Here is a 24,455-nt window from a genome sequence, read left to right on the forward strand (position 1 = left end):
TGAGGGACGAGCACACTGTGTGACTCCTACATCTCTCATTTGATAGTTGGGAGACTTAGGGAAAGTTATTTAATCTCTCTAAATTTGATTTTCTACTATAACAAATTAGGATGATAACAAATGGCCTACTTACCACAAATCAAATGAAAACATATCCAAATGCTTTTTAAACTTGTGATAATTGTACAGATATAAAGGGAAAATATAATGATGGAATCATGTATGCTGGCTTTCAAATTCCCTTAGTAAAGAAACTAGTCTGTGAATCTGCTTGTAATTATTTTATCTCTGTATGACCTTTATATTGTTAATAAGTATGTATACCTGGATGAATCATGTAACCTCTCTAACGGCTCAGTTTCTTTACTTGTAAAATGAGAATAAAATATCTACCTCAAAGGATTGATTTAAGGATTGTACAAGTCAATGAATATGAAGCACCTGACAAATGTTAGATACGCTTAGCGTTTTTATAATCAAATGAATCATGAAAATATTGTAGAGATGCATGTGAAACCCAATATAATAAATATGAATTCAAAGATGATTAAAACAAGAAAAAAAAGCATGTTTAAATAAAACTATAAGGAGAGAGACACATACAGATGTGTACGTAAACACACACACACACACACACACACACCAGAGTAAAAAATTCTGTAGGAATAAATGATTTGATGATTTTTTTTGATCACTACATACTTTGGTACAACTAAAATTTGAAGGCTCCTAAATTACAAAGAGTAAGAAAATTAAAAAGTGAACTTACTTCTGCCACACAACGTAGATAATTTCCCTGTAAATAGTACCCTTGTTTAGAAGGCAGTTCATCTATACTCCACACCTGGTCTGAATAACTATCATGCTCTTCCATTATATATTTCCCTGACATAGTAACAGGAGGAAGGTTAAGACTGGCAGAAGGAGGAATGGTTGACATATCCGTGGCAGAAACTTTTGAAGTAAAACGCAATCTGTGATTTGGCAGCTCAAATGTAAATCTGGTCTGTGCACCTGTAAGAAATAAGGAAAGTTACTGTTTGTTGTTCAGGTGCTCATTCACTCATTCATTCCTTACTTTGTTCAACAAATGTGTCTATTAAAAAAAGTATGCATTTTCCAAACCTATGTTGAAAGATATGAGAAGGATATTTTAAATTTGTTTATAAAATATTTCCCATCTTTAAATATATGTATGGTTACTATAAAGCATCAGCCAGTATTATTAAGCCAGCAAATATCATTTATTAAGCCTACTAGGTGCCCAGCATTGTGTTAGGTGCTAGAGAAACACCTGTAAATGTTCTCTTTATTTCACGTAAGGTAGAAAAGAAACTGCCTTTATTATGAAAGAGTTAAAACAAGAGAAATTAAAGTGTAAAACAAAACAAAACAACAGCAATCCGCACAGTGTTTTATTCACAGAGAATAGTTAGCAGTTGATAACTTGCCTCTTGATCCTGACTCAGTATGGAAGGAAACAGTGAAATTGTCAAACCAACTAAATTATACTCAATGAAAACATTCGTCGAGTATAAAATTTTACAAAACATGTATCTTTGACCTTAACAATAATAATGGGACCATACTCCAAATAAGAATATGGTCTGAGTTTTAGTTTACTGTTGGTTCTAAACACTTAAATCAACAATTTGGCATGTAGTCGTTCAAACAATTATAAATACACAACCTGTACTATTTATTCAGGCTATATTTCTCCAACTATTTATTGAGGGCATTAAGGCGTAGCAGAAACCTTGTTAAAATCAAGATCTATTATTGCCTATTACATATACTGTCTAATGTATATGTGCATGTTCCTTTCCAACCAATCAAATCTACTGATACTGTTCTGTACATAAGCAATTCTCTCCACTCAAACATTAAACAGCCTATTTTGCCTACATTTAAAATTTATTATATATTCCTAGTATTCTCGATTGTGCCAGAAATAATTCTCTTTCTTCCACATACTAATTAAAGGGCACCTCCTATATGTCACATTCACTATATTCACTCACTATACAGTAACGTTTATACTTGGAATGAGTTATCCATAAACAGAAACACGCTCTCTCACCAACTGGTGCAACCGTGAAAGGCCAGATAGGTCACAACTGCTCTGATCTCCTCTTACTCACCAGGCAGAGTCATTGACTATGGCTTGCAGGCTGCAAGGGGTGCGGGCTGCCCTCCACAGTAGCTACCACTACTATTACTACCACCAACATTACCAAATAAAAACACAGACTGAAGTAATACTAGGCCTCAGGTCATCCCTTATCACTAGTATAGCCTTTTTTTTCCCTACTGTTTTTGTCCCTTTCCTTTATTGCAAGGAGAATTATGGGTTGTTATCTGACTAGATATTTGACAATATGTTTTCTTTGCTCCTAAATATTCATATATTCCTAGTTCCAAACTGACTATTTGGCTTTTGATCTGCTGCTTCTGTTGGCTCTTCTATTTCATGGATGCCCTGAATAAACAGACAAGAAGAGCCATTTAGCCCAATACCTGAAGGCCCAACACTTCTGACTCTGCAAAATATGGAAATTCACTTTAAAGTGCTTCTGTTTCTGATAAGAAAAGATGTTCAGAAAAATTCCTCTCAATAAAGAAAACCTAAAATGCTAGAGGGCAGAAATAAATACATACACATACATACAAAAATACATACATGTATGTATGTATTCACATATATGTATATGTGTTTTTAAAATTATTAATGTAATTTATCATGTTAATATAATAAAGGAGAAAAAATATTTTAATTTCAACAGAAGCAGAAAAAAGTATCCAATAATAAGTATTTGCCAATCATTCATAGAAACTCTTAGCACACTAGGAATAAAAGTAACTTATCTTGACCTGATAAAAATAACCCAGCAAAAACCTACAGCAAACATCATATTCCCTGGTGAAATATTAATTCCCTTAAAAAATATGAGTAAAACAAGGATGCCAACAGTACCCCTTTTACTGAACTTGGTAGTAGAGACATAGTAAGATAAGAAAAATAAAAAGGCATAAAGACTGGAAAGGAAGAAACAAAAGTATTATTTGCACATGGTATGAATATCTACTTAGGAAACTCCACAGAATCTTATTAGCAATAATAAAAATAGTTTAATATGATTGCTGAGTATAAGATTAACATCAAGTGCATTTGTACATACCACCACTGGTTTAAAATGCTATTTATAAAATATACCATTTGTAATAACAACAATAACATAAGGTGCCTAGGTATCTAAGTAAATAAACATATCTTGCAACAGATAAACAAAAACCTTAAGTTGAAAAATTTTAAACTTTATAGAAAAACACTGAAGATGATCTAAAGAAACAGAGAAATAGACATATGCAGGAATAAGAAGGTTAAATACTATGTCAGTTCTCAAAATCAATATTTTTAATTCTCCCCCAAGTAAATCTATAGATTCAACTCAATTTCTAAAATAATCCAAACAGGCTTTTTCAGGGAACTTGGCAAATTGATTCTAAAATGTATCTGAAGGAGCAAATAAACAAAAATAACCAGGACAACTTCTAAAGAAAGGAAAAGTCAAGTATCAGTATGACACTGGTGCAAACAGGCCACTGAGGCACAATAGAGATCTCTGAAATAGACCCCCATATACATAAACACTTAACAGATGATAAAGTTGGATTATCTATCACTGAAAAAAAGAACAGATTAGTCAATAAATCATGCTGAGATAACTGGTTATGCATACTACTCCATACCAAACTGAAGAAAAAACCAGTCAATTCCTTACAGATTAGGAACTTAAATGTGAAAAGCAAAACTTCAAAATGTTTAACAGTAAATATGAGAGAATCTTCTCATGATCCTGGGAACAGAAGGATGATATAAAAATTTATATTTTTATGTCTTCTTCAAGACATAAAAATACACAATAAAACAAGGAAATATTAATTCAGTTACATTAAAATTAAGAGTATATGTTGATCAAAAGACCAAAAAGTGAAATAAGCCTCTGACTGGGTGACAATATATGTTGAACATATAACATCAAAGGTTTAATATACAAAACATACAAAGAATTTCTGTGAACCAAGAAAAATACAAATGACTCAATGGTCAAATGGACAGAAAACAAACAAGAACCATCAACAGGTGTTTCATATAAGAAAACATATAAGGACCCCTTAATCATATTTAAAAATTCAGCTCCATTAATAACTACAGAAACATAAATTAAAGTACAATGAGATACCATTCCACATTTACGAGACAAGCAATAATTTTAAAGTCGATAATAACAAGTGTTGACAAAGATGCAGAACAGTGGGAACTCCAATCTAATACTGATGGGAGGGTAAAAACTGGTGGACACAGCACTAAAGCACTAAGGAAAACAGTTTTATATTTCCTAGTAAAGTTGAAGATGCATTTACCCTATAATCTAGCTGTATCACTCCTAAGTACATATCCTTGAGAAACTCTTGCACATATGTACCAGAAGATGTGTATGAGAACAAATGTAATAGCAAAAAAATAGAATGAGGCAAAGGTCCATCAATAGCAGAATAGATAAATAAATTGTGATATAATCACTTAACGGACTACTATATTTCACTGAAAAATGAATGAAACAAAGATACATGGATGAATATAAATAAATCAAAGAAAATGTGCAACAAAAAAATTCCAAGTTAAAATATACATTAGTGGGACTCCACATGAATAAAGTACAGGCTACAACAAAATTGGTCATTTATGAGTATATGTCTATGTAATAAAACTATAAAGAAAAGCAAAGGAATGGATAACACAAAATTCATGATAGTGATTATTAACCAAGCACTCATGGGGACTATTATCTGATAGTAATAATATTCATTGAAGGAGCCTTCAAAGTACTGGTAATGTTTTAATTCTTAGGATGTGTAATCGGTAGGTGAGTTTACAGTTCTATAAACTGTGTGAATGTAACTGATATACTTTTGTATACATGATACATTTCAGAATAAAAATACAACAGCAAAGTGCTTTTGGAGAGGATATATAAGGATCACAAAATCTTATAAAAATAGCTATTTTGAAGAAGTCAAATAACCTCTGATTTAAGCTAAATGTACTCAACGTGAAAATAAACCAAGTTATTCAGGCTATAAGAACCTAACAATGTAGAAATGTATTCAACTTGTAGAAATGTAGAAATGTATTCAACTTGTAGAAATGTAGAAATGTATTCAACTTGTAGAAATGTAGAAATGTACTCAATTCAAGTTTAAGTTGGAAATGGTTTCTAAAGAGTGGATAACTCTAAAGAGTTCAAATGAAAGCAGGGTCCATGCTGGTCATTCAAGGAAGTGTATTGCTATTTTTACTTGACTGAATGAAAAACATCGTTAATGAAATTTAAAAGTGTTTTGATTAAAATTATTTAAATTTTCAGAAAAAATCTATAAAACTAAATTTTTTTCACCAAAATATTACTAATTTCTTAAACCAGTCATAAATTTTAAGAATGAATTCAAACTTCAATGTTACCTGTCATTCCATGACTTCTCATTCTTCCCATCTTGTATTCTGCTTTCAGAGATGGTAAAAGTGCTGCTCCAATGGCTATACCATCTAACATGGTGCTGAATTTAAGGACAATAGGCTTCTTCTCTAAACCTTCTGGTAGCTGAGGAAATTCATTTGTTTCAACAGGAGTTTGATTAACACTTGTTGGGGTTTTTTCAGAAGGTAGGGGGGTTGCAATATCTTCTTTTACAGGCTGTGGGCTATAGAGCAAAACAAAAAAAAAAAGTTTAAAAAAGACAATTAGAACAGCTACTAATAAAATTTAAATTGTATAAAAATAAAAATTGTATAAAATTGGTATTCTCAATGTAAAAGAACAAAAATAAACTATGAACAGATGTTTTCTTTCTAATACCAAGTCATATTAAGACTTCCTCAGAACAGCCATTGAAAAATGATGATCTAGAAAAGTAAACAAGATGAAGTAATAACAATATAAACTGAATGTTACACTGCCAAGGCCATTCACATTATTAATGTGAAACTGGAGGTTTTCTGATTCCAAATTCCATGACTTAACCATTATGCACTCTACTGTTGATTGTTAATACTATTACTATTACTAGCACTATTAATAATAATAACACCAACACCAACAACAGCAGTAATTATTTGAGTGCTTACTATGTGCCAGGTACTATTCTTATTGCTTTGTGTATTTCATATAATTTATTTATCTCATAAAACCCTTTGATTAGGTACCATTATCTCCATTTTACAAATGAAGTATAGCAAGAAAGTGGTGAAATCAGTTTTGAACTCAGTCAATCTGACTCTAGAGTCTTTTTGTTTTTAACTACTCCACTCCACTGCCAATACATTCTAATAAGGAAAAATTCCTTAGGGTATTTTATAACTAAGGCTCATGTACACATTCTGGATTCCATATTCCAGAGACAGGAGAAACATGTTTAAATTATTACTACTTAGTCAACCAGACATGAATTAATATTACATCAGAATTAAAGATCTAGATAGGACAACTGGAAAAATCATTGCTTTAAGACACTGTCAAAATACACACTAGTGTTTTTCTACCTTACAGGTTAGGAAAAAGGAAACATAACAAGACAAATTTTTACCTTTTACTTATATTTTTATTAGTTATTAATTAGCTATAACTTTGGAGACCAGGAAGAAAGCTTGGCAATGCAGACCCAGGGAATAAACGTTACTGTGCAAAGGTCCCATTTACTGCCTTTTAAAATGTTTAAATGGTATATTCAAATCCTGCCTTGAACCATGTACAATAATCTCACATAGAGGTCAGCACAAAACCACGCATGGGACATAAATGGCCACTGCAACTTTATAAATCTATGCACTCACAAATTGCAGTGAGTTCAAAGTAAAGAATATTGCTACAATCCTAGAATTTGCCTTTTATTAGTAACATGTTATAATGTCCACTAATCTCTAGGATCTCTTAAGCTTTACTGATGCAATATGAACGACTCGCAATTGCATTTGTGACATAGTACTTTAATAATATCCAGAATACAATTCTCCCACAATCATGTTTAGCTACTTTTCACCTGCCCCACTATCCATAATAGTCACTACTTAGATGTAACCTTCTGTCTTCCTCCAAACTATTGTTAACACAGCAAAGAATGACATGAAATACTATATAGAATCACAGATCTTGAATAAATAACTTACACTGTAGAAGGTTGTCTGATGAGATCTGAGATCTGCTTAGATAGCTGGTGAGAACTTCGAACCATCATGCTGTGTAAGGTGGCAGGGTGCTGGGGAATGTTGATGCTGATAGCTCCTACTTTGAACACCGCGGCATTGTTAGTCTTCAACCCCCTCTGGGCACTGTAGAGGGCTTGGGACTTGGCAATACTACATTTCACTACAGTTCTATTAAAAGAGAAGGAGGATCATTAAAATATGGCCAAGTAAAGAGAAATTTTGAAAAAGTATTTTGAGAGCAAGACAAATGTTTTTAAATCATTCAATGAAGTAAATTACAAGATTTCTCATGCATTTAAATCACACTAAAGAAATAACGTTTTCTAAAAATATGGACATACATTTTATACTGTTTGTACTGAATATTATTCTGTTTAATAAAGAGTTTACAGAAGAATGTATGTATGTGCTTACATGGAAGAGAATACACTGACATATTACACATATACAACACACAAAATCCCATTTTGATTTTTTTCCCCATTAAGAACTCCGTTTTTCTTCAACATATTTTAGGCATCTGTACAACCACTAAGAAAATATAAATGGCGAAAATTAAAAGAAAAGAAACAAACACTCACTATACTTCTTAAAATCTAATCAGCCAAAGAAACTAACCTAACAATCATCCAATATGTTAAAAGAAATTAATGAGAAGGAAGAAATTTAACTTGCATTTTCCTTTTTTTATTTTCAGTGAGTAGCAAAGAAATGACAGAAGTCCAATTCATAATGAGTAACTACTACTTAATTAAAAATTGGTAAGCTTTACTGGTACAGATATAAAATAGAAATACTGTCTTTCTTGATTTCTCGTTCTTTCTTTCCAATGCCTAGAACAGTGCTTTAAACATAGTAGACACTCACTGAATTTTGTGAAATGAATGAGCAGAAAGAAGTACAGCAGAAGAATGACTCAACACAACTGTGGAATTCCACAGATATCACGTGATATATCATGTATGTAAAAGCCATGATGAAGCAGTCTTGACACACACAGTAGAAAGGTTCATGTCAATGAACTGCACCACTAAAGGCCCAGTAGTAAGAGGAAAGCTTTTAACATATATGTTATCTTTGAAATGAGCAAAGAATGCTTGACAACAGATTTAGCAAAACACACAAAATGCAAATTTCATATTAACTACATGTCAGTTCACACACATTTATCTCTACTTAGGCTACAGAGGATTCACTGAGAATTTATTTACAGTCTCAAGGACCTAAGGAATCATCCATTCATTACATTTAACTTCTATTAGAATAAACCTTGAGAAGCGTAACAGTGGTTCTATTAGTTTTGATTATTTACAGATAGTGAAATCCAGGTATTATACAAAATTCAAAAATGATTACTAGAGAACTATATTTGCTTTCTTCTTCAAAGGAAACTATTTCTCAAAGACTATCACTGACTAGAAAAAGAAAAAAGTAATCTATGGAATTGTTCTAGCTGGCATGAATATAGATTTTAGGATGCTGACTAGTTACTGAATTTTGAATCTTAACTATTTTAATAAATAAAGCTACTATTTATCATCAATGAGATTCCATTTTAAATTCAATTTCATCATGAGCCAGAACACTCAGATGGTGCTAAAATGCAAAGGGCTTTCTAGTTGTGAACAGTATTCACCTACTGAATGAAACTAAGCATACATTTACAAAGAAGTCTTGTTATCATGACAGTCAAGAAATTCTACACCTATCTTACTATTTTACCTTTATAATCTATAGAAGTCTGCTTAAATATTACTTGTGATTATATAAGCACATACACAATCCTTAATTTTCAATTATACACCAAATGTCAGAATAGAAAGCTATGGGGCTGACTGCTCTCCTACTGTAGATCCTACTGTGGTATTTCCAGTGGAAATTTTGATGTTAAGGACTTCAGGGGCTCTGTGTTGCCCAACTCCAGAGGGCACCATCACACTGTAGGCTATGTAAATGATGCCCATGACTACAGCGTGAGTAATGTTCCTTGGAGCTAGACAACAGGATAGTCCTACACTGATCAAACTGAGACAGACACTGTAGAGGATGTCTGATTAACTCTTGTCAAACTGTACATGTTAAAGATGTAAGGAGACCCAGAATGAGGAATTAAACAATTTACAAGCTGCCAGTATGAATTATCTATTCATAATTTCAGATTTATCTATTCATAATTATCTATTCATATATTATCTATTTTAATTCTTAAAAGAGCTGTCACTTAATCTAGATCAAAAAACATGTAGCATATATAAGACTTTTACACAGGAAAGAAGTGGTCAAAGTCTTTTTAAAGAGAAGACTATAAAAACTTGTAGCATGCCAGGCATGCCTCATATATGTAAAAAGTTCACAGCAAGTGACCAAGAAGCTTGGCTCAAGAATTCATTGGCAGTGGTGGGAGGGCAGATCCACTGTGAGCCTGTTATAACCACCACAGTGCCTAATCAGGCAAGGACTTTTCCGCATCTTCTTTTTCTTCCTGTGTCCAGGCCACAGGGCCTTTAAAGCAGGCCAGCCATCCTTGTAGTGCCGGTTGAGAGTTTGAGGACTTACTTTGGGGCCTCATTATTGCTACTCTATCTCCACCCCCACCCCACCTCTTTGATCTTGCAGGCCCAGACTTTAAAGGCAGGAAAAGGAGGTAAACTAATTTATGTACCCTGACCCATGCTGCCTGCCTCAGTTCAGTTTTGCCTGGAAATCTTTACAATGTGGACAGAGAGTGTTGGGATCATGTGTAATTCAGTTAACTATTAAAAATCATTGGAGCTTTCTTTCCCATTTGGCAATTGTACCTTACGTGTTAACTCTCTCAGCAGGAAGGCCTAAAATAGGAGGGAGTGGTCCTATAAGTGATATTATGACAGGAACTACCTCTCACTTGCTTACTGTTCCATCTCTGAAACCTAACACAGTGTGCAGGCCATAATATGCAACCTAATAACCTAATTAGTTGAGTGGATAAAGATGTGATCTTCAGCCATTAAATAGCATCCTCTCTAAAGTCATACAGTACTGATTTTTTTTTTATTATATATCCAGAGAACTCAGTGATAAAAAAGAGAGAAACAATAAATCTTCTCTAGCTACTATAACTACTAAAGTGGAATTAGCTATTTTTTTATACCTGTTGTTATTAATGATGATATTAATATGGAAGAGTGGCTTCCAAAAACAATCAATTTTCTAATTTAATATTAGTGCATTTATTCTTTTTTAGTACTTCTAGTTGGCTGATGAAGTGACATAGATCACAGATAATCCCAACAAAGGGTTGCTGATTTATGATGTTTTGACTATGGCCTGTTATCAATATACAATGAAACAAATCTCACCAGGTATTGATAATCTTACCAGCCTGGAACAAAATATGCAGATTCATCTATTTATTCAGCATACTGAAATTTTATAGAAAAGGCTGAAAGAAAATATCCGTCCTAAGTAACATACTAAACTGTCATGGTGGTAAGACTCATGTGACAAGTATTTAAATATATCACTACCACAAAATATCAGATATACACAGGCCAAATCAAGCCTGTCAAAATACAAAAGGATACACAGTAAAAGCCATACATAAAAGCACACAATAGAGCAGTGAACTCTCTCCATCTTAAAGACAGAATTATTATAAGGTTGAGCAATGTAGATATTTTCATATATTAATGTTTTAATAATTAGTTTTGAAATTTGTGAAAACTCATTTGCAAAGTTAAAAATTTTAGCTTCTATTATCACATCAAATGTTAACAAGGGTTTGTAACAGGTCTTAAAAAAGCACAAAGCAACACACAACTACAGTGTTACAATCTTTCAACAATAAAACAAGGTATGAATTACCAAAAAGGTAGTCCTTACCTGTGTATTTTCCTTGAAAATCAGTAAATTTTAATCTATAAAAGGATCTATATTAAAGCTACAAAATAATAACTACATACTTTCACAGCCATGCAGATAATCTAAATATTTTATCTTTAAAAACTATTCAAATACTATGTTAATCACAAAGTCCATGAAAAATAATAATAATGACATACAGAAACTCTTGTTTGGCTGTGCTTGTAGGAGATGTAGGAAAATCCTCCAGTCTACAGATGAAGATTCAAGAGAAAGCAGGAAAACAAAAAGGAAGCAAATAAACATTCATGCATAAATTAGTGACAATATGAGCAATCATTTGGAAAGCTTTTATTTCCCATTTTTTAAATTTTCAAGAAACTTTTCAACTATTTTTTAAAAATTCCATTTCCTTTTCATTGAAACTGGAAGTGAAAAGCCAAAGAATAAATCCAGAAAGTCTTAACACTACTAGAGTTTGGCAGTGAGTAATTAATAACTTTTATTTTTTTAATGAAAAAGTTAAGGGCTCTTGGCTTGAGATTTTTTAAAGGCAAGAATTATCAACTAATACTTTTTTTAAAAATCTATTTTATAAATATGTTTGGTTCAAGAGAATAGAGTAAATAAAACCCACGAGACATCTAAAGAAATTTGTTGTACTTTTTTTTTTGCGGTACGCGGGCCTCTCACTGTTGTGGCCTCTCCCGTTGCGGAGCACAGGCTCCGGACGCACAGGCTCAGCGGCCATGGCTCACGGGCCCAGCCGCTCCACGGCATGTGGGATCTTCCCGGACCGGGGCACGAACCCGTGTCCCCTGCATCGGCAGGCGGACTCTCAACCACTGTGCCACCAGGGAAGCCCTGTTGTACTTTTGAATAGGTCAAAGTGACCATGATACTTTAAATTTAGACTCAACAAAGGAATCATGAAACCCAAGGTCTGTGGTGACTTCGTGCAGTAGCATCATAGTGAGGTAGAAGGTGCAGAGGTTCAGGTATCTCTTCTTACTGACTGTATGACTTTAAGCATTTTAGGAAAACACTTTGATATTTCTGAATCTCGATTTATTGTTCTGTAAAGTGGGGATAAAACACCCCAGTTAACAGGACTGTGGTGAGGATTAAATAAAATAATGTATAGGAGGCTCCTGGTCCATGATAGATAACTCCTTTAGATTGTAATTATTAATAATAATATCCCTCTCCTCCCATACTGAATGATCAGAAAAGATCTTGTCTCACAACTACTGGAATTTCCTGGTCTTTAGAAAGACTGCTTAGGAAATGTGATCTGGACCATTTAGGCAGCTATAATGAAATATACTCTTTGGTTCTAGATATACAGGTTCAAACTGCCTCAGCAAGACTTAGACATCCATTTCATCCATCCATTTTATGTTCCCCAAGACAGTCAGCACATTACCCATGTTTGAAATGTTATGAATAAACCTGTAATAAGTCAAATTACAACTAATATTTAATATTTAAGGCATTGAACCAAATCCTCTATTTAGTCAGTATTTAGCATGATAGATGCTTTAAGGGACAATAGTAGGACATTAACTAGTTATAATATTAAGAATGAGCAAATCCTCAAAATCTGATCTAAATTATCAAAATACATTTTGTAGTTATAGCATAAAAGTGCTCCACTGAAAGGAAGTTAGGAATGAAGTTTTATACTCCCAAGTGTATGAGCAAAGTCAACGGTTAAATGTACTGACAACCAAATAGTGATCTAAGTATCATGTATAAAGGTAATCGTTATCAGAACAATTTTGGACAGATCCACAAATAGAACATATAAAGAAGAGGTGAGAGCAAAGAGTCAAAAGAAAAGCAATATGGAATGGTATACTCACTACAGAAAGCTTACCTATACTATTAGAAGGGTCTCGTAGGCTTTATCGTTAAATTCTTTAAATGAAAAAATGGCAAGATCAAGTTTGGAAACCCAGCATGAATATGGGTAATGATTAGTTAGAATAAAATCAAGAGACAGTCTATATTCTCTGACTATAATTTTGTTTTAAATACTTAACTATTTGAATTATGTGAGCTTTTGTATCTCATATGTTTAACTGAAATTTGCACTGTAATCATTTTTCCTGTCACACAATCTTCACATGTCCCGGGAGTCAGTTTTTTAGGGTGGAGGGGTGGCAGTAGGCCAATTTTAGAAAAGAAATAAATAAGTTTTCTGAGAACATTTCATTTGTGATGTTCTTAGTGACAGAATCACAGTGTCTGGCAACATTAAGTAATATAAATCTCAAAACTTAGTAGGTACGGGATTCATCCAAAGAATTTTAAGTTTCCTGTCAAACTATAACAAACAAGTTTAAGAGAATAGTAAAAAAAACCCACACTTACTGTATATTTGGTGTAATCCCTTCAAGCAGCACAATATTGACCCCACCAATATGAGCAGTGGCACATGTCTCAGTCATCTTTTGATGTAGAACATCTTAAAGTGTGAAAAAAAAAAAGTGTATGAATTCTGGAAAGAGAGTGGCACTTCATATTAAAATGTCATTTTATTCATAATACGTTCAAGGACAAAAGATAACTTTAAAGGTACAATGAAATTTAAACTATTTCCAAACGACTTTTTAAAAAATTTCCTTGAAGATTTTTATCTCTATGCATTCACATATACATATGTATTATACGTCAAAACTGGAATGATGCTGAATATGTAGTTTCACATGCTATTCATGCACTAAAGAGCCTCATGACATTAAATAGCCTAAGGACATTTTAAATCTCAGAAGTAAAACTTGGCGCAGAATACTTACAAGAATTTTAAAAACTTTAAGAATAAGAAAAAGAAACTATATACACGAGCACTCTTGATCCGTATAAACGGGAAGTTCCATTCTCTGAAGAAAAATTGCCAAGTAGGAATTTGTGAGACATGGCACTGGCTTTCTTCAGAAAAAACACGCCCCAGGGTTAGAATGTCACCTGCCTTTCATTTTTTCCTTCAGTGTGAAACTGCCGTGGATCCTCTTCAGCTCTGACTCCATGGTTAGCCCACCGATGTCGGCCTCCAGGTGCGTGCGGCTCACCATGCCAACCCCAAATACTATTAGAGTGACGTGCTGGGGCTCAGCAGTTGCCACGCTGCGCTTCCTCTGCGTCCTAGTCAAACTGTTCCTGTCTTGTTCATTCTCAAACACAACTTTACACGTTGGCTCTGTAGGGCTCCGGACTCCTTTAAGTGAACAGAAATATATAGGTTTAGACATGAAAACTGCAAAATGGAAGGACATCAACTGCCCTTTCTTTCCTGCACATTCCAAACTGGCTCTCTTTGTCCTCTTCCCCACCAAAATGATTTCTTAAATTTTTCAACATTTTCCCATGGTCATATTTGAAAATAAATAGTACAGTCAGGTGTTTGAAAGCAGGTCTGTGTGAATTCTTTAGGAGCATACTGTGTAAGGGTTAGGAAGGATGGGAAAAAGGGGTAGCAGAATATCTGATCGCCATCACTATTTTCTCTCCTTGGGTGACTGCCTATTTCTTTGCATTTCAATTATCCAATTATAACATTAAGAAAACATGATGAATAAACTTGTCTTTTTTAGTATTATTGCTATTCTAAACAGAAAATTTTTTAAATATGAAAATAGCCATTACCCGCTGGTCCAAATGTTTCTGAAGATTTTTCCAGTATTCCTGTTGGATCAGAGATAAGTGAATAGAAGTTAAGCAATTTATACATATTCTGCCAGCACTCAGCTGAAGGCTCACTTTGTTCTGACACTGTAATTGAGTCAGAGTCATCCATATGGATAGTCATATGATCCACCACGTCTTTTGAACCTTTCCTAGACACTTTTGAAGTTCTTCTTTCAGATCTTCCTAATGAATTTTTGTTTCGAGACTCCTTTTTGTTGTTCTCATTGTTGGTCCGTTTGTTCTTTGCATTATTTACTCTATTGCCACCATTAAGACTTCCTCTAGAACTGCGGCTGAAGTCAGAGGAGCGAAAATCCCGATGTTTTCTGGTTTTGAAGGTAGGCGTTGGAGAAGCTGATCCAGCTGTATATCTGCTAAGTTTAATGTCAGTCTGAGTCGCTTTGATGTCATCTATCATCGTACTAAATTGATGAATAAGACGAACTAAAGCCATATCTACATGCTGGCTTATTGACTGACAGGAAATAGTAAAGTTGCAGTGAAAGGTATTATAATAACGCTTGTTGAGATCATGAAAAGAAAGAGCGCTGGTAGAGTTCTGAGGGGTGCACACAGACTTTTCCATTACAACAGCGCTGATGCTAAAGGTTTCCAACATCAATGCTGGTTTGAACTCAAGTGGAGGAAGATTCACATGGCCTTGCCTAAAAATGTGGAAAAAAATGAAAAAAGAAAATGACAAGGTTTTATTTCTTTTTTCCCAGAACCACACAATCTTTATTAACTTGTTAGCAAAATAATCTCCAAGGTGAAGAATAAGCCATTTAACTAATTTTAAGTAAGAGATCAAGTAGAATAAGTTTTTCCAACTTTTTCATAAGTTGGAAACTGGGCCTTAAGTCTTCCTTCTTGATCTTACTCTATGACTAGTCAAAATCAGACTTAATTAATGATTTCAGTGAAATGATAAAATAATTTTTCTTGCCATCTGATGGCACACCTCAATGGTCTTAGAATTTAAAGTCAATAGTAGGTCAACTAGAACATCTTCCTTAACCATCCTCTACTCTTCTGTTAAATATATGGTTTATATATTTAATTTCATCACATTTTATATATTTTGATTTGCTATTTGAAATGAAACCCTGCTGGCATATTTTGCCAAGTTGAAAGTGCTAAGAAAAGCAACTGAAACAAAAATGAGAAATGCACACAAAAGACTTAAAACCTCTATAAAAGTTATTTTGGCAAATCCTCTGCATATCTAAAAATTTTCAGGTAGAAATATTATAGACAATTTTAATATTAAAAAGTCAAAATAGGGCTTCCCTGGTGGCACAGTGGTTGGGAGTCCGCCTGCCGATGCAGGGGACACGGGTTTGTGCCCCAGTCCAGGAGGATCCCACATGCCGCAGAGCGGCTGGGCCCGTGAGCCATGGCCGCTGAGCCTGCGCGTCCGGAGCCTGTGCTCCACAACGGGAGAGGCCACAACAGTGAGAGGCCCGCGTACAGCAAAAAAAAAAAAAAAAAAAAAAAAAAGTCAAAATATCTCAGATTTTCATAAATCAACTACTAATAACAATAAACCTCAAGCACCAAAATTTTAAAAAGATATTTTCCCCTCTGCTTCCATGTAAAATATGAATGTGTAGTCACATAGGTTAAATTAAACATAGGATTCTTTTCTATTGGGAGAAAAAAACCCCTCCAAGGTTCTTTGATATTTTCAATTTGACTTAAAGAATTTATAATTAGCGACTAATAATTCCTTAATGAATACTAGTATTTCTTATTTAATAAGAAAAACTCCACTCTGTGGTATAATTCAAGAAAATGTACAAGCTTAGAGTAAGCCTATAATCGATGCTAAGTGTGCAATCAGAGAAGGAAAAATCAGATTTTGAGAATTAGAAGATATAGAAGAGAGACTCAAAAGAGATTAAAATAATCCAAAACTACAAAAACAAGAACTGAAAACATGTAAGTGAGGCAAAAAAGTCTTAAACAGAGGAGATTCAAGTAAAAGGGGGAAGAAATCTCGCTACATAATGAAGCAGTCATTTAAGGCAAAAGCAGCCACACGGGTAAAGTTAAAATTAAATATTTACTAAGCCCCTAACATGTTCAACTATCTTGACTGGAGACAGCAAAGATATAAGGAAACCAATATTTATGAGGACATACTACATGCCAGGACTTATGCTAAATGATTTAATAACTGTTCTGGCTTTATGGTCTAGGAAAGTTATACATGTTTATATAAGAAACTATAACCCAATAGTAAGGTACAATAATTAGTAGAATGAACAATGTGCTACAAAAAAAGCCCAGACAAGACTAAAATTAATGACCAGGAAAAGTGTACTGTGACAAAAGTTTCCTAATAAATAAGATCTAAGGTGGAGTTACAGGAGATCTGAGAAATAAAAGCTAACCATGGTCTAGTAATAAGAATGTAGAGCACTCAGAGGTGGTGTGATAGTAGAAAAATTTAAAGGAATGTTAGGTTCAGCCAGACTAAAGACAGTAAGTTCAAAGTCACTCAAAGAATTTGGGAACATAAGAAGGGAAGTGTGGTCAGATGAAGGTCTGGTCTGTAGCAGTATTATATGGCATTTAGCAGGCCAATAAGTAGGCTGTAAATATAATCTAATATATATAATCATATTATATATAATATAATTATGCATAACCTAATTATATCTGATGATACATATACTATATGTGTGTATACATCCACTTTTATATATACACACATATTTTTACATATTAATATATATTTATATGTATGTATATATTTACATGAAAGTAGGCTACTGCAAATAGAAATACAAATTTAACTCAGGACTTTAAACTCTAATCCAGGAGTGTAAGCAGATATTAATGTTTTGGTGTCTGGATTTGATGATTCCAATGTGAATGGATGCAATTACCATGGTTTATAGTTAAATAACACCAGACCCCAACAGCATGGTTCAAATTTTAACTAAAATTTACTGCATAAAGTATAAACTTGCTGCTAGCTCTTCAGTCCACAAATCACTACATAAATAATAGACATACATCATGATCACTGACCAACCACATTACTTCTGTCAAAGTCTGTCAGTGATTGGTCAGTGCACATTTGTTTTTCATTTCATGCACAAACAGTAAAGCATGTAGTTATATTGCCTCCTTGTGATAAACCCACATGACATTTTACAAAAATGGTTAAGTAAAAGGGATCTGGACAGCAAAGATGAAAATGAAGCAAAATAAGATTGTAGTGATGAAATTCAATAAAAAGTAAATGGAAAGTTGCAGGGTTTAAAATCAACATACAAAAATCTGTTGTTTCTATATGCTTACAATGAGCTAGTGGAAAGAGAAATTAAGAAAACAATCCCATTTACAATCAAAACCAAAATAATAAAATACCTAGGGATACACTTAACCAAGGAGGTAAAAGACCTGTATACCAAAAACCATAAGACATTGTTGAAAGAAACTGAAGACACAAATAAATAGCAAGATATTCTGTGCTCATGGACTAGAAGAATTAACATTGTTAAAATGCCCATATCACCTAAAGCAATCTACAGGTTCAATACAATCCTTATCAAAATCACAAGGACAGTTTTCACAGAAAGAGAACAAAAAATGTATATGGAACCACAAAAGACCCTGAATAGCTAAAGCAATCCTGAGGAAAAAAAAAAAACAAAGCTGGAGGTATCATGCTCCCTGATTCTGAACTATATTACAAAGTTAAATTAATCACAACAGCCTGGTATTGGCAGAAAAACATACACAGATCAATGAAACAGAATTGAAAGCCCAAAAATAAACCCACACATATATGCACAATTAACTTATGACAAAGGAGCAATAAACAAACAATGAAGAAGGATAGTTTCTTCAATAAATGGTGTTGGAAAAACTGGGCAGTCATATGCAAAAAAAAAAAAAGAAAGAAAGAAACTAGACCACTGTCTCACACCATACACAAAAATCAACTCAAAATGGCTTAAAGATTTGAATGTAAGACCTGAAATCAGAAAACTCCTGAAAGGAAACTTAAGCACTATGCTTTCTGATATTGGTCTTTGCAAGATTTTTCTGATATGCCTCCTCAGGCAAGGGAACAAAAGTAAAAATAAACAAATGGAACTACATCTAAATGAAAAGCTTCTGCACAGGAAAGGAAGCCATCAACAAAAGGAAAAGAAAACCTATTGAATGGGAGAAGATACTTGCAAATGATATACCTGATAAGGGGCTAATATCCAAAAAACACATAAAGAGCTCATACAACTCAATTTAAAAAATGATTAAAAATGGGCAGAGTATCTAAATAGATATTTTTCCAAAGAAGACATATAGATGGCCAACAGGTGTATGAAAAGATTTTCAACATCACTAATTATTAGAGAAATACAAATCAAAACCATGATGAGATATCACCTCATGTCTGTTAGAATAGCTATCATCAAAAAGTAAGAAATAACAAGTGTGGGCAAGGATGTGGAGAAAGGGAATCTTCATACACTGTTGGTGGGAATATAAACTGGTGTACCACTATTGAATACAGTATAGAAATTCCTCCAAAAATTAAGATTAGAACTACCTTATGATCCAGCTTTCCTACTTCTGGGTATTTATCCAAATAATACAAAAACACTAATTCTAAAAGATATATTCACCCCATATTCATCATGGCATTATTTACAATAGCCAAGATATGAAAACAACCTAAGTGCCCATCAATGGATGAATGGACACAGAATACTACTCAGCATAAAAAAAGATGAAATATTGCTGTCTGCAGCAACATGGATGGAACTTGAGGGCATTATGCTAAGTGAAATAAGTCAAACAGAGACATACCATATGATTTCACTTACATGTGGAATACAAAAAACAAATAATAAAATAAATAAACCAAACCAAACAAAAACAAATACCCAGATACAGAGAACAGAGTAGTGGTTACCAGAGGGGAAGGGGCTCAGGTAAGGGAGGGGAGAGCAAAATGGGTAAAGGAGATCAAACGCATGGTAACAAAAGGAAACCAAATGTTTGGCAGCGAGCATGCTGTAGTGTATACAGAAGTAGAAATGTAATGTTGTACATGTGAAACTTATATAATGTTATAAATCAATGTTACCTCAATAAAAAATAAAGTTTAGAAAAGTAAATGGAGTTACAGAAGAAAACAACTGAGTATGAAAACGTTGACACTTCCACTGCTCTAGAAACTCTAGATATGCAGCTAGAGGACCTCAGAGAAGGCAAACTTACTAGCATAAAGAGGAAGTGGTCATGGCAAAAAGGATGAAGGTATCCCAGAGAAAGTGATTTTGGCAAAAACCTTTCTAGTAAAAAGAACTAGTGAAGATATTTCATGACACTGAAAGTGCAAAGGTAAAATGTTGAAAACTGCTGAGAATGGCGTATGACGTTTGCTAAGGCACAGAAAAGATGCTCATTCTGTGTTTTAAGTTACACGATGATAAGAAGGTAAGGACTATACAAACTACCCTTTGACGAGTTTTTAAGAAAGAAATAAAACACCTTAATTCTCAATGTTTCTAAGGTTTTAAATTGTATGTACAAAATATTAGTTTTACTATATTTTTCATTTTCCTATACATTTATAATAAACAGTAAGAGACTTTTTAATATTTTGATAAACATTTTTCCAGGTCACAAAACAAAGGTAATTTTCCCCATTAATCTTTATAATCATTAAGGTCACTTCTGCAGCGTTTCAGCTTTCATGGTCATTGTTAATGGTACCACACTATTGTGAAAAGCAAGTCCATACTCTCAGCATGACTTCTACTCTGTTCCTAACAGAAAATACTACCTGCTACAAGTCAACTCAGAAAGGAGGTTAGGAGGAAGTTCTAAGAATAATATATAAAATTACAATCCATAAGATCATAAAAATTAAACTACTGCAACAGTAAATAAAGTGTATTTATCAACATAAGTGCTTTGGCTGACCCTCATACACGTACTAACATCTTACAAAAATATGCCTAAAAATAGGCCTCATAACCTACTGATAAAATCAACAGGTTTTTAAGGAAATGTGGCTACTGTTTCTGTTAAATGGAAGTTATCTTCTCATTAGGCTATTAAAATTACTACCGCATCAGCATTTGAAGAAAGCAAAGTTAAAAAAACAGGTATTATAACTTTTGTACAAAATTTTACATAAAAACAATCATAACGTAAGACACCTTCTTGCTCTTTTGCCTTTTCTCTCTTTGGCTGTGTCTGAATCCACAATATCTGCTCTAAGGCAGTCCAAAGTTCCTGAAAATGAGAGGTGTTCTCCAAAGTACATTCGGTAGCAGAGAGGCATTGCATCCTGTGACTGGATCCCTGTATGACTCAGAAGAGGTTTGAAAACAACCTAAAAGACATAACACATTTATATTACCTCAACTTAACAATTCATCATTTACTGTGGCTTTTTTCTTACACTCTACCTCAGTACATATTATTAACTGTAGTGTGATGGGGAAAAAAAAGGCCTTGTATTATAAATATAGCTCTAATTTTACTTAAAACTTAACAGTATTTTTGAGCACCTACTATGTGCCACTCATCTTCAAATTAATCATAAGGACAAAGATGCCTTGATCCTACTTAAGTGAAAGTACAAGGTAAATAAAATTGTGAATTAGTTTAAATCATTCTACTTCTTACTTTTAAAAAAAGCCCTGAATATCTACTGTGTTTCCATAACAATATGCTATAAAAGGTTTACAAAAGAGTCTATCAATTTCCTGTGTTAATATAAAAACATTTCATATGTTATATTTTTAATATCTGGTCTATTTTTAAGTGGTATCACTTGGTTGCAAAATAACATTTTCTGACAAAGAACTTCCTTTACATTTTAAGTATCATATATGCTATGGAAATATTAATACATCACTCTGGTTAAATCTCTGGTTAACTGAACTTCATAGTTACTAAGAGGTAACCCAAATAGAAGCAACTATATGTGTGCAATAGTAGATCACTATAATCTTTCTGACTACTCCTTCTCTGCTGCATGGTTCCTTTTCCTCCTTCCACATCCTAAATATAGATGCTATCTATCCGGTGCTTTCCTTGACCCCCTTCTAACTCTTTCACCGCACATTCTCACTTAGTGATCTTTTCCTGAAGCTTAAAAAAATCTATCAAAATGGAGAAATGCCATTTATGCAATGAAACTCAAGTCTGCACTTTCACTTGTCTCTACATCATCTCATTTGTTTGTGCTTGGGAAAACAAGCTACCCTTGTGAAAGCATGGAGGCCTAGAATGAGAGAATTCAAACAATTCACCCCTCACTGGAAACTTAGGGAGTATTTTTCTCTCCCTTGTATATCTGCTTGGCATACGCTTTCTTGGGTTTACTCTTTCTTAGATTTGCTCTTTCATCCTAATGGAAACGCTCTTCCCTCTTTAAGGTTCAAACCATCCTCCACCTTTCCTAATCTTTGTTATCTACTTATGCCCCTTAGTTAATCCTGCAAACCCACCTGGTATTTTGGTTCTTTTCTTTTCCATCCCAGTTTATCATTCTGAATGGCTTCTTTGGCCATGCAGATAACTCAACCGATGCTTTAGTTCCAAAGTTATGTGACTTCCTTTCCCCCCCCATAATCTTGCCTTAAACTCCTTTTCAGCAACTTCCAAGACTGTATATTACATTTTATCACCTCATTTTTCTTGCTACATCTGCTTTGGATCAATCCTCTTCTATTCCTATAGCTGGGCTACTAAGGACACAAGAGGTTCTAAATAACTAGACCCTCAGCACTATTAGGCAATCCTTCTGGGAGTCTGGTGGGCTCTCTTTCACATTCACTCCAACCTTTCCATATATCTAAATCACCTTACACAGTTTTTTATTGTATTACTTAATATTAATGTCTCTGGTAGATTTTAGAGTCTTACATGTAAAATAGTATAGCTGTCTCTAAAAATGTGTATTGGATGCTAATAAATACAATGAATGTATATACAGGCCAAAATAGACATAAAAAATATTTCTTTTCTCTCTCTCTCTTTTAATAAAAAGTGAAAGAATCCCTAAAAACTACTCCAATGTATTAGAGAAGTAAATCTCAAGAAAGTTTAAAAGTGCCTGACACATTTCTTAACATAAATCACTTCCTATTGTGAGAGAAAGTTGAGGCTATCAATTTGCAAACTTATCTGTACAGTTATGAACTGTCCTTATTGCCTTCCCAAACATTCTCAGGGGAAAAAGTACTTTTTATGTCAAAAAGTATCTCTCTCTATAAATAACTCTAAATTCCAACACTTGTCATCCCTCCCTGAATCTTTCTCTATCAGTTTACCCTCCTTTCCTTTTTTTTTTTTTTTTTGATCAGAACCTTCCTAATTCCTCCTAAGTAAAAAATATGCTCGAGTCTCTTTCATCCTGAAAAAATAACACCTCTTAATATCCATATCCCACTCTCCCACCTGCCTTCTGGTCACTCAAACTAGAAAGTACATTTCAAAGGATTTTGTTCTCTACTCCCTACATTTAGTCAATTAAATAAGATCTCCACAATATTTCTCCTTTACCTATCAAAGCCATAACCATCTAAGCTAACAGCTTCATTACCACTTGTGTGAACTATTTCATTAACTCATCTTTTCACCTCTAGTTTCTCTACTTCAATCCATTTAACACATTGCTACTCATATAACATTTCCACATGTACAGTTCCAGGCACTTTACTCCTCTGCTCTAAAATCTTCAATGCCTCCCCACTGCTCGCTCAAGTCTTCACATAGCACTAAAGACTATAGGAAATGATGAAATTTAACTTTCTAGTCATGTTATTTTGCCAATCTCTATCTCCAAATAACAAAAATGTTGCTATACAAGACAACTAACTATATGCCACTCTTCAGTTTAATGAGTATCTATAGATGCTTAATTTGTATTTATAATTAACCCATGTACTTTTTAAAGGCTCCTCCTTTTTTCATGAAGGCTTTAGGCAGACAGGCAAGGACAAAGATTTTCACTAGAATTCCACGGTGCACATACTTGATGGTTCCAGCTGCTAAGTACTGCTCAATGCGAGGTCACTATTATTAGGGAAAAACAGACTGGCTCACCTGAGCATCAGCAAGCTGTACGGCAGGAAACCCTTGGTTGGCTTCTTCTACACCTACCACATCATCCTGACTAGTGCTATGCTGAGAATGTGTCCCATCCAAAGTATTCTGGTCACTAGACAAGACAGTGTTGAAATCTGAGGCTGAGGGTATTGTAGGAAGATTGGGTGCAACACCTAAAAGGGCAAGTGTTCAAAAATAAAATCTAAATTACTGGGAAATGAAGACAACATAAAGGGGCACAGCAAAGTAAACTTATGAAACTTGTATTATAATTGTATTATCAGACCATTTAAGTTGAGAAGGGAAAGAACAGCACTTTCAGGTTATTTTACAGACATGATTTATTAATAGAAAATGAAATTAAACTTTATTTTCAGAATATATCACTCATCCTCATACAGGAAGTATGTATTAGAGCCAGTCACTCCAAAATATAAAACTTTAGGGCTGGAAGATCTTTGAAAAGCATTTGATATCCCATCAGCTTTGCAGTGAGGAACAGAATTATAGACAGTAGCAGGGCTACAAAAAGCAGCTGTAGCAGGACAAAAGCCATAGGCGTCACAGA

The 24,455-nt window shown here is 33.9% G+C and overlaps 1 protein-coding gene across 7 annotated transcripts in view; it reads right to left on the minus strand.

Moving 5' to 3' along the window:
* The window catches only part of BLTP1 (bridge-like lipid transfer protein family member 1), a 208,573-nt gene that overhangs the window by 60,162 nt on the left and 123,956 nt on the right, over window positions 1-24,455 (minus strand). For 6 of the 7 annotated variants that reach the window (XM_067735145.1, XM_067735146.1, XM_067735147.1 and 3 more), the window contains 9 exons: window positions 23,885-24,060; window positions 20,986-21,161; window positions 14,753-15,459; window positions 14,079-14,324; window positions 13,481-13,574; window positions 11,305-11,355; window positions 7,226-7,432; window positions 5,525-5,763; window positions 770-1,014 (listed from right to left, as the gene is read on the minus strand). In XM_067735145.1, the coding sequence (XP_067591246.1) occupies window positions 770-1,014; window positions 5,525-5,763; window positions 7,226-7,432; window positions 11,305-11,355; window positions 13,481-13,574; window positions 14,079-14,324; window positions 14,753-15,459; window positions 20,986-21,161; window positions 23,885-24,060 (2,141 nt within the window). The remainder of the gene's footprint in view (window positions 1-769; window positions 1,015-5,524; window positions 5,764-7,225; window positions 7,433-11,304; window positions 11,356-13,480; window positions 13,575-14,078; window positions 14,325-14,752; window positions 15,460-20,985; window positions 21,162-23,884; window positions 24,061-24,455) is intronic. The other variant, XM_067735148.1, reaches the window with a different exon arrangement.

Source organism: Pseudorca crassidens, chromosome 4 (assembly GCF_039906515.1).
Source record: "Pseudorca crassidens isolate mPseCra1 chromosome 4, mPseCra1.hap1, whole genome shotgun sequence".
NCBI lineage: Eukaryota > Metazoa > Chordata > Mammalia > Artiodactyla > Delphinidae > Pseudorca > Pseudorca crassidens.